This window comes from Symsagittifera roscoffensis, chromosome 4, assembly GCF_963678635.1.
Source record: "Symsagittifera roscoffensis chromosome 4, txSymRosc1.1, whole genome shotgun sequence".
NCBI lineage: Eukaryota > Metazoa > Xenacoelomorpha > Acoela > Convolutidae > Symsagittifera > Symsagittifera roscoffensis.
Window position 1 is genome coordinate 11,603,835 of NC_087065.1, and position 14,953 is coordinate 11,618,787.

At 39.3% G+C, this 14,953-nt stretch overlaps 3 protein-coding genes across 3 annotated transcripts in view; 1 reads left to right on the plus strand and 2 right to left on the minus strand.

Annotated features, from left to right (window-relative positions):
- Nucleotides 1-14,953, minus strand: part of LOC134845160 (mucin-19-like) — a 581,930-nt gene that overhangs the window by 230,524 nt on the left and 336,453 nt on the right. The gene's annotated exons all lie outside the window — the stretch shown is intronic.
- LOC134845161 (ubiquitin-like-conjugating enzyme ATG3) overlaps nucleotides 1-14,953 on the minus strand; it is a 426,844-nt gene that overhangs the window by 75,447 nt on the left and 336,444 nt on the right. The window lies entirely within an intron of this gene.
- LOC134843692 (D-3-phosphoglycerate dehydrogenase-like) lies at nucleotides 5,331-7,027 on the plus strand. Its single transcript, XM_063859919.1, has one exon. The coding sequence runs from the start codon at nucleotides 5,370-5,372 to the stop codon at nucleotides 6,906-6,908; it is 1,539 nt and encodes a 512-aa protein (XP_063715989.1). The 5' UTR covers nucleotides 5,331-5,369; the 3' UTR covers nucleotides 6,909-7,027.

A 14,953-nucleotide genomic window follows, 5' to 3' on the forward strand; every position in this document is an offset into this window, starting at 1 on the left:
TTCGACGTTCCATTCTTCATTATTATTTTGGCAGCTGTTGGTGCTATGCTTATCGCATCCCTGGTTAAGGGCAACGGTGTCGATTGCCGTTTGTTCCTTTGTGGTTCTACAAAGTCAACTCTGGTGCTTTGCGTACGATCCGCTGCCGGTCTTTCTTGTGGGGTGGAACCTCTCAAGATTGCATCCAACTTCGCCTGTATTGCACACGAACTCTCGGCTTGACTCTTGCTCATTGTGTCCATTCTCCTTTCCAGGCTCCCTAATTGGCTGTTGACATCATCATATCGATTCTTCAACTGTTGCATGTCTGTTTTGATGTTCTTTTCTCGTTCTTCATTGGTGGCTTCTACCTTATCTGACATTTCCTTGAGTCTCTCCTCTGTTGCCTTAGCTAGGTTAAAATAACTGTCTAGATACTCGTGCTTGTTGTATCTTATCTCCTTTTTTATCACCTCTCTGTCTTCTTCACTGTGCTTAAGTCTTTTGTCAATCTGATTTAATTTCGCCAACAAGTCACCCAGCTCAATGGTAGTCTCTTCATGGTCAGCTGTCGGTCTCTCTTCGGCCGTAGCCTCTGCTTTAGCTTGTTCCTCTCTTGGATTGGCTTCTGAGGTCTTCGTGCTCACTGTCCCAAATGTTCGTGCTCTTTCTGCTTTTGGTTCTTCAGTCACGTTTTCTTTTGTTTTTATTCCGAACATTATTCCCAATTTTTCCGTAAAAGATGTCCTCTTTACTTGAGAGTCTTCTTTCACCGTTTCTTCGGTGTTGCTTATTGCATCTTCCGCGTCATCTATCGGTGAGAACTCTATGGGTTTCTGATTCGGTTCCTCTGCATTGGGCATTGTAGTTGACTCTGTCGCCATCTTCCCTGTTTCATCCACACTTTGATCGGGTGTCTCTAGATCAATCTCGATGGTGGGTTCTACTCTCTCCCCTTCCGTGCCCTCTTTCGCCCTGTTCTCCGCTGTACTCCTTGTGCTGACCATGTTAACTGAAAAGTTCTTCTTTGTTATCTTTGGGCCCGTTGTTGTCGTCCCGCGCAGCGATGAATTATATTTCGTGTTTGATCCACTTGACCTTTTTTCGAGCACCGGTACCCTACTCCGCCTCATTATTTCTATTTACAACTGCTTTTATTTACAATTTTGTTATATACACGATTCTATCCTAATAGTAAGTAGTAAAAAAAATAAAAAAAAAACGTGTTAAAAACCTTATCCAATTCTCTTTCTAAAACCTCCGAAAAACTTTCCTTAATTTGGTCTTAACCGTACCTATTTCGATTTGTCTTATTCTGTCTTAAGACACACTTGTTGTGATTCTGCTTCAATTTTTATACCGTCCCAAGACTATTCGTCACTATCACAGTACTCTCCGCTAGTGTCCTAAGACCCTTGTACCAAGACTACTGTCCCAAGACTAGTGTCCCAAGACTACTGTCCCAAGACTAGTGTCCCAAGGCTAGTGTCCCAAGACTACTGTCCCAAGACCACTGTCCCAAGACTAGTGTCCCAAGGGTAGTGTCCCAAGACCAGTGTCCCAAGGCTAGTGTCCCAAGACTAGTGTCCCAAGGCTAGTGTCCCAAGACTACTGTCCCAAGACTAGTGTCCCAAAGGTAGTGTCCCAAGACCAGTGTCCCAAGGCTGGTGTCCCAAGACTACTGTCCCAAGGCTAGTGTCCCAAGACTACTGTCCCAAGACCAGTGTCCCAAGGCTAGTGTCCCAAGACTAGTGTCCCAAGACCACTGTCCCAAGACCACTGTCCCAAGACCACTGTCCCAAGACCCTGTCCCAAGACCACTGTCCCAAGACCCTGTCCCAAGACCCCTGTCCCAAGACCCTGTCCCAAGACCACTGTCCCAAGACCCTGTCCCAAGACCCTGTCCCAAGACCCTTGTCCCAAGACCACTGTCCCAAGACCCTGTCCCAAGACCACTGTCCCAAGACCCTGTCCCAAGACCACTGTCCCAAGACCACTGTCCCAAGACCCTGTCCCAAGACCACTGTCCCAAGACCCTGTCCCAAGACCACTGTCCCAAGACTGCTCTGTCCCAAGACTTCTTCGGTACTGTCCCAAGACTCGTCACGGAGTGTCTTCCTCGTTGTAGGGACTTCTTGTATCAGCGTACCTTGTACCACCACTCAAGCTCTAGTAAAATTTTCCCAAAAACCCTCTCTTAAAAGCCAAATGCTGACCCCCTCTCCTTTTTGGTTGTTTCTATTTCAATGTAGGTGCGCAGGTATCTTGTGATCACCTGTTCGTATAAAACCAAACACAAATCCCTACTAAAATGCAACAAAAATCTAAGTAAGAAAAATAATAAAAACAGAAAAATGAGCCCACCTGAAATTCAAAGGTGACCAATGTCTACCTTTCGTCTAAAAAAAAAATGTCTGGTACCTAATTGCCACGCGTTTTCCTCCCCCCACTAGTGATCTTATGGGGTATCACAAAAGCTGTCTATATCCGGTCCCCCCTACCAAACCAACCAGCGTACCAGTCTTAACTCGAGTTGAATTTTGGATCTCCACCTAATATTACCAACGCGTGTTAATTTCTAATGTAACTAAGTCAACGATGTCGACTAATTAGTTACTCTAATTTCCCCCTTTTTACAATTTACAACCGCCAACCTCTAACTTAACCAGTCCCCCTTCTAACCTCCCCCCTTTCTAGCCCCCCTTCTTAAGCCTAAAAATTACTTTAAGCGCCGGGTGCTAAACCTCTCAAGAGAAAACCGTAGACCTGTTTCCAGGCCTGCTCAAGTAAAAACGTTCCTCAAAACTGGGGGATTTCGCTTATCCAATTTTACACTTATCTCCTATAATGTAATGTGGATTCTAACGATACCCGTTCTGCCCAACTTGAGAACTCGAGAACTGCCAAATCCCTCTTGGCTGCTTTCCCACCCGACTGGTCACCTGTTCCAGTCCAGTCTCCTATTGGTTCAGCCAAGTGTCCCTGAACCACTTTCCCACTCGGCTGGTCACCTCTTCCAGTCAAGTCTCCTATTGGTTCAGCTCAAGTGTCCCTGAACCACTTTCCCACTCGGCTGGTCACCTCTTCCAGTCAAGTCTCCTATTGGTCCAGCTAAGTTCCAAGCTATCTGAAAACCCTTGACAACGCCCCACTTCGGGCACTTTATTCAGTTTACTGGTTTAAATTGCTAGGTTGATCGAAACGATCGAACTTGTAAAACAGTATGGGTATACTATTTAATTAATATAAAGGTTTGATCCAACTAATCTGGTGTCAAAGTCACTGTCTTTTTTCGTTTTATGGTTTTTGTTCCTTTTTCTATTCTTTTTTGGTTTTTGTTTTGCTTTTTGTCTTTTTGCTCGTGTTTTTGTCTCCCTAGTTGCCCCCTTTACTCGGTTAGCTAAGCCTCGTTCGGAGAGCGTACCAGGAAATTTTCTCGAGTTTTCTTAAAAAGCTATCACGGTACAACCGGAAGGTTTGCACGTTCCTGTCGAACCGTACCGCCGGTACTCTAGAATGGGCATTCAGCCCGAAGCTGTCTCAAGTGGGTTCGACTCCGTAGTCTTGATGTCGTAAACACCCAGGAGCGCCATAAAAACACTATGTAACATTCGTCTACTACAGTCACACATGAGGCTTAAGAAAAATAGGCCCTATAACTATTGGCTCAGGAGTCAGGGACACTATCTCTTGTGTTTTTCCACCTCAAATCAGTCGGAGCCAATTCGGTTCGCTTGTGACATGAGACTACGACCCGCTACTGCTTAAGGCTACTACCAAAATATCCCCCCACTCTAGAATTAAGAACGTCCCCATACTTAGGTCTCAAAATACCCAAAATACATGAACGCCGTTAAAAACCGGGTTGGAACAATCCGTTAAGTTGCTTTTTTATTAGACAGTGGAACTTTGATCCATTTCAGATGGATCAACCTAAAACTCGCCTTACCTCAACATAACAATCATAAAACACACTCTAGAAATTAAATTAAGTACTCACATTGTAGCACGCTCAAGAACCAGGAAGTAAATAAGTCGGTAAGCAACTCAAGAATTAATAAAGTAACTAAAATGAGTTTAATGTCAGTCAGTTTTAACAACAAGAACAAGTTTTTACTCTAGACTGCAGTTTTATGTGGACCATTGGGACACTCAAGCTGTCCACCTTTCCGTCGAAGGTTCACTCTGGTCCAGTTCGAATAATTGTTCTCTCGGGAATACTCTGTCTTCTATTTCAGATAGGACAGCTCTACTCTTGTTCACTATGATGGAAATTGCGAATTGCAATTTCACACTCGTTTTTATCTGACAACTTTCCCGCAATTGTCCTGAAATTGTTCTGATTTCTTTTTCTGATTTTCAGTTATCGCGAGAAAATCGTGCATGACATGTTCCATTCGAAATTTTGAAAAATTAAATTTCACTCCAAAATCAAGTGTTTTCTGCTCTTCTCAAGGTCAAACTTCCAAATATGACCGACTGGCACAAGCTGTTAAGCTCTTATCGCGAAACGCTGCGAAAATCTTGTGACTGTGTAACTATATGACGGAAGTGTTTGAAATTTTGGCAAAAAATTTGAGATTTTGAACACTTTTTGGATCTCAAGACACTTATTTAATTTTCCTCTTATTTGTTTATTTACTGGAAAAATTTTTTGTTTCCTGATAATCAAATTAATTTTTCATTGGATAGCTGAAAAATTATTTGCTCCCAGATAAGCCAAAAAAATTATTGCGTTATCTAAATAGTTGCCTTTTTATTGCTTTCCAATTCCACGAAATCAAAGCTATTACGCATAGAAAATGTTTTGAGTCTATTAGATTTTTTGTTAGCTAAGTACCAAAAAAATAAGATAGCTTAATCGTGCGATAAAAAGTGGTCCAAATTTTGTGACGAATTTGCCTATGTAGTCAAATTTTGTTTTGTTACTAATTACTTTGGTACAAGTATGATAGCTAGATAAAATTTAAGTGGGTCCCTGAAGAAACACTTAGTGGCCCTAAAATCATCGAAATCATGGTTCGCATTTGTTTACCTGTTTTTCTGGAAGTTTTTCAAAAGTTGCGGGACCCATTTTTCATACTTGCTTTTTCCTAGGACCCCACTATCATACTTGTACCATTACCTTAACCAGAAATTTCTCTTTTTTTTTCGGCTATCCGGGAATGCGGCTCTGTGGGTACTCAACGGTTTTTCTAGCAAATCAATCATAATGATGTTGAGTGTAAGATGAGGTTAATATTGCGCTTTGAAAGAGAAATCACGATAATGGGTTGATCGGCCTTGGATTAAAAAGGTGTGACTTATCCATGTTTGCTTCAAGCTCACAAATAATTAAGTGGTATCAAATTGTTCAAACATTTATCAGCTAATTCATTTCAGTGATAGTCATGCCCGGACTTCAGCACGTTGTTCTTCTTGATAAAATTGATTTGTCAGCGAGAGATATTTTGGCCCAAAATGGCATCAAAGCTGACGTGTTAGAAAAGTTTTCGGAAATACCAGCTGAAACATTGCAGTCATTGGATGGATTAATAGTTCGATCTGCAACAAAAGTCACTGCTGAGGTGATTTCGAAATGTCCGGGTTTGAAAATCATTGGTCGAGCGGGAACAGGGGTAGATAACATCGATGTTGGTGAAGCTACGAATCGCGGAATAATTGTCATGAATACTCCAGGTGGAAATACTATCAGTGCTGCAGAGCATACATGTTTCATGGTAGTGGCTCTAGCCAGAAACGCAGCTAACAATAATGCTATCATGAAGAGCCACAAATGGAGTAAAGGAGCAGGACAAGAGCTAATGGGCAAAACGTTGGGTATAATTGGACTGGGTCGAATCGGCCTCGAAGTTGCTAGTCGAATGCAAGCATTCGGAATGAAAACTGTTGGGTTCGATCCCATAGTTGCCCCAGAATCGGTAGCGCCGCTCAATGTACAGTGGATGACCTTAGATGAACTCTGGCCTATTTGTGACTACATAACAGTTCACACTCCTCTGATCCCACAAACTAAGGATCTCGTTTGCTCTAAGACTTTAGCGTTGTGCAAAAAAGGAGTTAAGATTATCAATGTTGCAAGAGGAGGAATTGTAAGTGAAACCGATCTCTTGGAAAACCTTAATTCTGGCCAATGTGGTGGAGCTGGTCTAGATGTATTCATAGACGAACCGGTGAAAGATTGGACCTTAGTTGACCATCCTAACGTAGTGGCTACAGCTCATCTCGGAGCTAGCACTAAAGAAGGACAGCTTAAATGTGGACAAGAAATAGCCAACCAGTTTGTTGATTTTGCAACCAATGCGTCGTCCATAAACGGAGTAATCAATTCACCGGCTCTGATAGCTTCATTTTCAACTGAAAATGCTCCATGGCTCAGATTAGCAACGTCACTTGCTCAACTTCTCTCAGCTAGCACATCAGAAACGTTAGTAGGAGACTGGAAAGTAGAAATAACTGGAACTGAGTACCCTGGAAACTTGAAAAGGTTTATCCTAACGGCAGTTGCGGCTGGCGTTTTAAAGAAAGTGGAATCGAATGCAAATCTGATAAATAGTTCAGGACTGGCGGAGAAACATGGCCTTAAATTGTCCTTCGCCGAGGATCTAACTCAGGGTGATGTTCAGCCTCAGCTGAAAATAACTGCTTTTGGAAAGTCAATCTCAGGTGTCGTGATGAACTCCAAACCGTATTTGAAAACAATCAATGACGCAGTTTTTACGGAACTGTTTGACTTGGAAGTTAGTTCCGGTAGATTATTTGCCGGAACTCTGAATACATCTGATGTAGCTAGTGTGTTGACCAGTCTGCAAAAAATTGGGCTGCAAAGAATGAATCTTGCGACAGTCGGGGAAAAATCAACGCTTGTTGGTGTTTCCCAAAAATCTGATGATAGTTTGAATAAATTTGGTATATTTTTTGCTGCTTAAATGAATTGTTTTGTATACTAATTGGATCATGTAATTTGGATTTAATATATGAATTTCACCCATTGGTAAAAGCTAAAAACGATACAATTTGCAGTATAATTCATAAAATTTAAAGCTGACTTTTGAAAGCGGTTTAAATAGGAAAACGAGTGGTTGCAAATAGAAAACAAGGCTAGCCGGTTACTGCGCAATTAGCTCATAATGTTTCGAACATACTTTTAAAATATTATTTAAATTAGGGTCGTTTTTTTCTGAACGAAAATCTAGAACTTAGGAATATTCGACAGTCATGGTAATTGGGCAAATTAGACAACAGTTTTTGCTGAAAAACTACTAGAAAAACAACAACAAAAATTTCTCAAAAAATATTTTCAGAAACTTCTGCAAGAGTTTTGTACGTTTTTGACTCCCAAAATGGCGCTAAAAACTCCGAAAACTAAGTTTACTTGAGTTAAACTGAGTTTTCAAGGCTATGTAAGCTATATTAAGCCTGCTCGCTCGAAATTAGCCGGAAAATTAAATGAAGTTAACTTTTTCTCGAACCTGGTAAAACTTATATTTGAAAATTTTAAATGTAAATGTTTTAAATTTCGACGGAAAGGTTTTAAAATTATATATCCGATGATATATCAACCAAGTCGGATGATTTTTTGTGGTACCTGATTTTGCGTTGAAAAAAAACGAAAACAGACAAATACAAAGTTCCTCCCCATTTTCAATGGTCGGAAGAACAAGCACTTGTCCGCGAGTGATTACACATTTGTCAGCTTTAAGTTCAGGATATTGCAACTGGGTACTTGACTTTTTCCCCCGTTGAAAACCTCCTTCCCAGACTTCATCTCTACCTTTATAGCATAGTTACAGCTTGGCATTACAAAAGTCTTCGTAGCTTGACATGACAATAGACCTGGGTTTGATTCAGGTCAGGAGACAAACTTTTTTAAAACTGAGTATTGGAAAAAATTAATAGTCGCACTTAAGTTTTCTGCTGATTTCTTGAATTTATTCCTGTGTTTTTAACTTTAACAGCTGTTATCTGTTACAATCACATTTTTCCTTGAAAAAGTGTTTATTTGGCCCAAATTGATTTGGTTTATGTCATATCGACTTAATTTTGATTACTGCATATTTCTGCGTTTCAGGCCCTGACACGCACAAATATATAGTTAGCGAATATTCCCCTATCGTACTTTCGCTAAATTAATAACTTATTGCGTTATTCGCAGGGCAACAAAGTTTTACTAAGTGTTAGTTCCTCGGGAAGTCGGAGTTTGTTTTGCTCAAAATTGCTTCGTTGACAATTTTTTCTTCAGCTAAAGTTTTGACGGTTTAGTTACCACTTAATAAATTTTGTCTGCAAGCGTTATCAAATCAGGGTATAGACTTTTTTCAGGCAAACAATTTATTTAATAGAATCAGTTGAATCATTTAATAGTCTGGCTTATAATAAATCATAATTTCGTGAAATCTCTGGCACAGATGTAGACGTAACGAATACGCCTGAGACGGCAAAGGTCCTAGGATCGAATCTGATCAGCATTTGTTTTATTTAGAAAAAAATTATTCAAAATTTATTTCAAAAAAGTTGACTTATAGTTTGTCTGCTTATTTTTTTTCGGCTGTTACCACATCACGGATTTTATTTGTGCTTTAAGCAATTTTTACCGTATTTGAAAGGGTTTTTGATTTTTTTGTTTTTTAAATCTGTTTTTTTTTGTTAAATTTTCGCTTTTTTTGTTTTTTTTTTCGGTGAAGAGACAATGTGAAGAGAAGATTTCTTTGTTTGTTTTGGGAGGGGGCATACCCGATACATATTAATTTTACATATTAAATGTTACATTAAATTTCAAAATTTACAAACGTTTTTCATGACAACAATTATGTGATCGTTTCAAGGGAAACTTACCCAATTTTTGTCAGCTTAGTTGCCGCTTGATAAATGTTTCTTAATATTTATACAATGCCGGTGATGTTGTTTTTGAGTGTTTTTTTTCTAATTGAAAATCATTCCAGACAAGTTTTCGAAAGTTAAGTTTTTTTTGAATTGTTTTATAATTTTTTTTTACTTAGTGGTTTTACTTTTCTGACTGCTAGCTTGCTATGCTCCACTTCGCCTCTGTGTTTTTATTGCTTGCGATTGTGTTTCTCGTCATAATTTTTTTCGAATTAGGCTTTCGTCTCAATTTCTGCCATCTCATTTTCCGTCATGTTTCGCGAAGAACTGCTCCGCCTATTTGTGTATTATTTTACCACTGAATAGGGTTAAAAACAAAAGAACATTCGCTCTCCTACCAGCTTTCCTCGAGGTGCGTGGAATCTTAAAGAAGTAAAAAAAACCTGAGTCATATTTTTTCCCACTTTGTCTTGTCGGAAATTCGATATCAAGCTCCTGCTGTTCTTTAACCATATTAGTTTTATAATGTAACGAATAAAGAATAAGGAACGTGAAAATTAAAGAAGGTTGTACATAAATTTTTTTTTCGTACTTCGACGAATTCAGAGAAATTTTGACATTCATTACTTAACACCGTGTTACGTAATTGCCGTGAAACTTTTTTTAAATTGAATAATTTAGTATGCTTGAAAGCAGGGGCGGATTTAGGGGGGTTTGATGGGGGCGGTGGGGTCGGACGCCCTTTCAGGGATTCGACCCGAAGGGTCCCGCCTTTGGAACTTTTTAAGAAATCCAATTTTGGCCGACCGACCCTAAAATTTTTCTAAAGGCGCCTTTGGCTTTTTTTCTTAAAAAACGCGATTTTTTTGTTAAAATTTTCCAAAAAGTGCCTAAGAACGGCTTTTTTGACCTGTTTTTCAAAAAGTTGCCTGCTGCGCAGAAAATTTGCCCAAAATAGCGTCTTTTTAGTGCTTTAGGAGAGCTCGGGAATTCAATTTGATCGACCTAAAAAAAGCTCGTCAAAATTTCCGAAAATTTTTGATTACACAGCAATCTTCTCGAACCCAACTTGCAAATAAGAGCTCATTGGTTGCATACTTGGATTTCTTGAGAAATCTATATACATTGAACACTTCTGTCGTTACACTACACCGCACCAACATGGACTTGTCAAAAACATCTGTTCTGACGAATATGTTGTCATTTCTGTAGAAGATACACGAAGCACAGGACAGCGACCCAAACTCAGAAGTTGTTGCGTTTTACACCGATTTTTCGAAAGCGTTCGACAAAGTACCTCACCTCGAACTGGTGAAAAAACTTGCAAAAATAGGAGTAGAAGGCTGTGCTTGAAATCATAATAGATTACCTAAACAGAGAACATTTCGTCAGAGTGGACAATACGAGTTCTAGATGTTACCAGCGGGGTACCTCAAGGGTACTCTTGGGATCCATTTTGTTTTGTATTTTCATTAACGACCTGCCTGATGTCCTGAAATTCTCTGATCCTTTCATCTTTGCAGACGAATTCAAATTTTTAGCTGTTGGGAAGAAATTCTGGCAAGTAAAGGGTGACCTACAGGGTGATCAAGTTAAAAGTCTCTTGAACGTTATCAAAAAAAGGTTGCCAGATGGATAACAGGTATCACGGGATCGTACTATGGAAATCAGTTACGGCTTCTGAATATTCTGCCATTTCCAATTTTCATTCAAATGAGTGGTATTTTGTTCCTCGTAAAGGTTATGACCAAAGACAACGAGATTATTAGTTTACCTGAGCGTCAAGACCCCCAAAGAAGAATCACGGAAGTGTTCAAACATTACAAGACGAGGACTGAAAAGGCTAGAGGTGAATTTGTCTTCAGAACTTGCAGGCTTGTGAATCGAATCAAGAAATACATCGACATCAGCAAACCTATCGAAATAAAAATAGATTGATCAAATTCATGTGGAAATTTGTTGACGAACGATTCTCAAAAACAAATGTCTGCACGTGGCAACTCGCTCGCGATTGCAACAGATGCAGAAATATTTGAACTTTATTTTAATATTTTACAACTGGGACCATGCGCCCATCAGCTAGCTGTAAATCTTCAACAGCAACAACAATAGCATTGACAATATAAGAGCATATGTTATATCGGTTTTTTAGTGGCTAGTGTTTACTGGCTATTAAACGACCATGCCGCAGATGCGAGAATGTGAGGCTATGAATCTCGTTTTCTGGTTTGAAATTTTATTTTTCAAGGCTGATACTGCAGTTTCTTTCCTTATTTTTGTTTTTTCTTTCTTATTTTTCTTACTTGTTTTTGCGTATTGCAGATTCGTCTCTGTATTTGAGTTTGTTTGTAGGATGTACGTGATATGCTCCGACCACAGAAGGCGAAGAGGAACTTTGGCTTCGAATGTTTTTAGTAACCGAAAATCAGGTATATTTTATTAAGTCAGAAGGGGTTGAGTAGTATATGATATGAAAGCGCGGATCAACCGTACAATCTCCCCACCCTATGTGACCAACCGTAGAATCCCCCCAGCCACGTACTAAGATTGAAAATTAATTCTGTATAATGTATGCATATCAAACAAACGCGCACCGAAAATTGGTTGTCACATTTTTTTTGTGGTATTGTTTTTGAATGCTGTTAATAACCTAAACTAACGTATTTATAATCAATTTTCTCTAAATAAACTTATTTTTCTATAAATCTAAGGTATACTCAAAGTTATTTCCTGAAAAATCCACATTTTCTCCCCCTAAATCAATTTAGGGGGGAAATTGTAGGGTTGATCCGAAAGCACTTCTAGTCATGATTTGAGTTTGCATAAATATTTCTAAAAAGTATTTCAGTGTCGAGAAAAACATCGTGTCAATTTTTTAAAGCCAAAGGTGAAATTGGATCTAGTTCGATTTTTTTCAGCCGAAAGTAAACCGAAAGTTTTACTCTTTGCCTGTACGATAGCAACATGAATTTAGATCGATTGGAAAGTTATGTTAATTTTTAATGTAATTTCTTAGCTCCCTCGGAATGAGTATCGTAGTCTACTTTATATTATTCGATAGTTTCGTTTCGTTTTAGGATTTGTAATGTAGATAGCTAACAGAGACTTACAGGTGATCTAGAGTATCTTAGAACTCAAAACGATGGGGACATCAGACTCGTCCCTTCTGAAGGCTCATTTTGATGGATTGCATCCAGTCGAAACAACACAGAGTCATGCGTACGTAATTCAGAGGGCCAAGCCCAAGCTCACGGAACATTCTAGAAAGAATTCGGTCCTCATCTTCTCAGGGGACAAACACTTAATGGAGAACTTGAAGCATTTCTCTCGAACAATAAAACACCCAAGTCTTCTTTATTACACGGAAGCATATTCTGTAGATTCGTCTCTAACAACACACATAGTTTTCGAGAACGCGATACCCTTAGTACAGTGCCTTAAAGACATGACCGCCCAAGAGTTAGTGCATGGAATGCATAATGTAACAAATGCACTTATGTTCATCCACGATAAATGTCTCTGTAGTTACAATAATGTGCTTATGTCATCAATATTTGTAGCCGACAGTGGAGAGTGGAAATTGGGATGTTTAGAAAATATGTCGAAATTCACAAACTCTTCTTGGCAAGTGTTCGCCCAGAATAAAATTCCTTCGCATCTGTTGCCTCCCGAAGATAGCTGCGAAGCGGCGGTGCCCGCGGCTTTTGGCTACACCCGAGATATATACATGCTAGGTCATCTGTTTAAAAACGATATTTTGAACGTCAATAATTATTCAAGACATAACAAACTAAGTCTAGATTCTAGCTTAACTGATTTTGTGAGTTATACTACCAGGCATATGTTAAATCAAGATTATAAATTGAGGCCTAAATGTGTTCATATATTGAAACAACCCGTATTCAACAGTTACTACAGTTTGATAGTAAATTTTTTCCACAATTTCCTAACAAAAAGCGAAGAAGAAAAAACACAGTTCTTGCAAACATTGCGTGAAAAAATAACAACCCTGGATTCTAAATTGGTAGTGGCTAGAATCCTGCCGTTGCTGTTGGATGATTGGGTAATATATGAGACGACTGCTCAAAGAGTAATTGCAGACATTTTGAACCCAGCAGTTTCGATCAGAAGTCCCTAATCAGAGCGAGGGTTCCTCAGTGAGAGCCTGTACAAAGAACACGTCGTGCCTCAGTTTCTCAAACTGCTTCAGAGTAGAAGCATTGACACTAGACTTCTTCTGTTATCTCAACTCAAACCAATTTTACCCTACATTCCTAAAAAGGAAATTTCGAAGCTGTTGCTGCCGAAGTTACTTGCAGGTCTCCGAGACACGAATGATGATATAGTCTCGTTGACGTTTCACTGTCTGGGAGATTTAGTGCCTTATTTGGGCAGTAACAGAGTAGTAGGCGGCTCGCGACGGGTGGTGTTTGTGGAAACGAGACCTCGTAGCCAATCAGTGAGCTCCATTTCGAATGTGGACAGTTCTTATTGTGCTGAAGATGAAGAGAACGAATCGGACTCGGATATTGAATCGTCGAGCGAAGTTTCTTTGTCCAGTTTTCACGACTCACAATCAAGAATTTCTGCCGGTAGGGAAGCTAGAAAAGGCAAACAAGGATTTAAAAGGTATAATAACGCAGAGGATAATCCAAAGCCAATCATAAAAAGTTATCCGAAACCTATCAAAAAGCCACTTTCAGAACTCGCTGATAAATTGGATCCAATTTCAGAAAAGACTGAAGATTTCACTCCGAAGTCGATTCTTAAAACTTCTGCCAGCAAACAGAGAGAAGAAAAAGGAAGCAATACAGCTTTAGTTCAGAAAACCGACGATACGAGTAACCTAGATACGTTGAGCGAATCTGAACTAAAAATCATTCAGAAGTTTACAGCAACAGGAAATATATCAGGTTCTCCTGATGGCAGTAACAGACATCATAAAAAAGCGTCTCCACAAAATTTTGATGCAAATATCGGGTTGAGCCAATCAATTGAACCCGAAATGTTTCCAGAATATGCAGGGAAGTTTAACCGAGTGAAGCCTTCGCTGAGCGACGAGAACGAACCAAGTTCAGACGAAGTTGTTTCGAGTTATGAGAATGAACGGTATTTGGAACAAAGTAGTATGCGTAGTGGTGGCGATTCAAGTAGCACGGGGAGTCTTAGGGAGAACCGCTTAAGTTTCACTGACGGAAATCAGATGATAAATAGAAAAACTCAACAATTCGGATCCGAACTCGAAAATAGTAAAACTACTGACTTGGAATTTGGAGCTGAACGTCAAGCTGGTGTAAATGAAGATACTCCGAGAAGTGTGGAGGCTTCCGGTGAAAATGGCTGGGATGATCTAGATTGGAACTCAGACTAATTTTTATACTGATGACTTTAAATAGAATTTCCCGGAAGCAAAAAAAAAGAAAGACTGAACCCACGTTTGTTGGTTTGAAATAAAAAAGTAAATGTGGAACTAAGTTAATTGATCTATCTGTATAGTTTAGTAAAACCTGCAGTGTAGTTTAACTTGTATTTCAAAACGATTAATTCAAATTTCTTCGAATGAATACTTGTCTTGGAATAAAAATCTGAGTGCTCACTCGGGTATCCACAGCATAAATGGAGCAACCGTTGTATTTTTTTTAAAGAACTTAAGCTAAGTAAAATAATTTCTGCTGCTCGATCTCTAAGCGTTTTTCGATATCAGCCGGATCGGGGAAGTGGCAGTGATCTTTAACGATCTCAACGGAGTCTTCTTTTGAACGCACACGTGCAGCTGCTTTGTGCACAGCTCCAGGAAAGAAAGTTATCTGACAGTGTTCGGTGTAGACACCAGCGTCAGCATAGTGTGTTATTACTAACCTTCTTTTTTCTAGCCTAACTCGCAAATAAAAGTGTTCATTAAAAGTGTTTACTTATTTTGAAATTTCACTGTAGCATTGGAAATTGCATAGCATCTGTTCTTTGTTTTATTTGTGACTATTGTTTAATCTTCTATCTATATACTAAGAAGCTTCCATGGCTGAGTGGTTACTGTGTGTCATTCTCAGACGTAGCCGAATTTTTAGTAAATCGATGCTTATTTAAACTTTTTTTATTGTATTTTTTAAAGAAGCTGCATTTTGTCGTGTTCTCGCTAGTGTTTGCAAAGCGA

Bases quoted from the DNA above. Each gene is read 5' to 3' on its own strand.
- LOC134843692 (XM_063859919.1), top strand. From the start codon at position 5,370: ATGCCCGGACTTCAGCACGTTGTTCTTCTTGATAAAATTGATTTGTCA.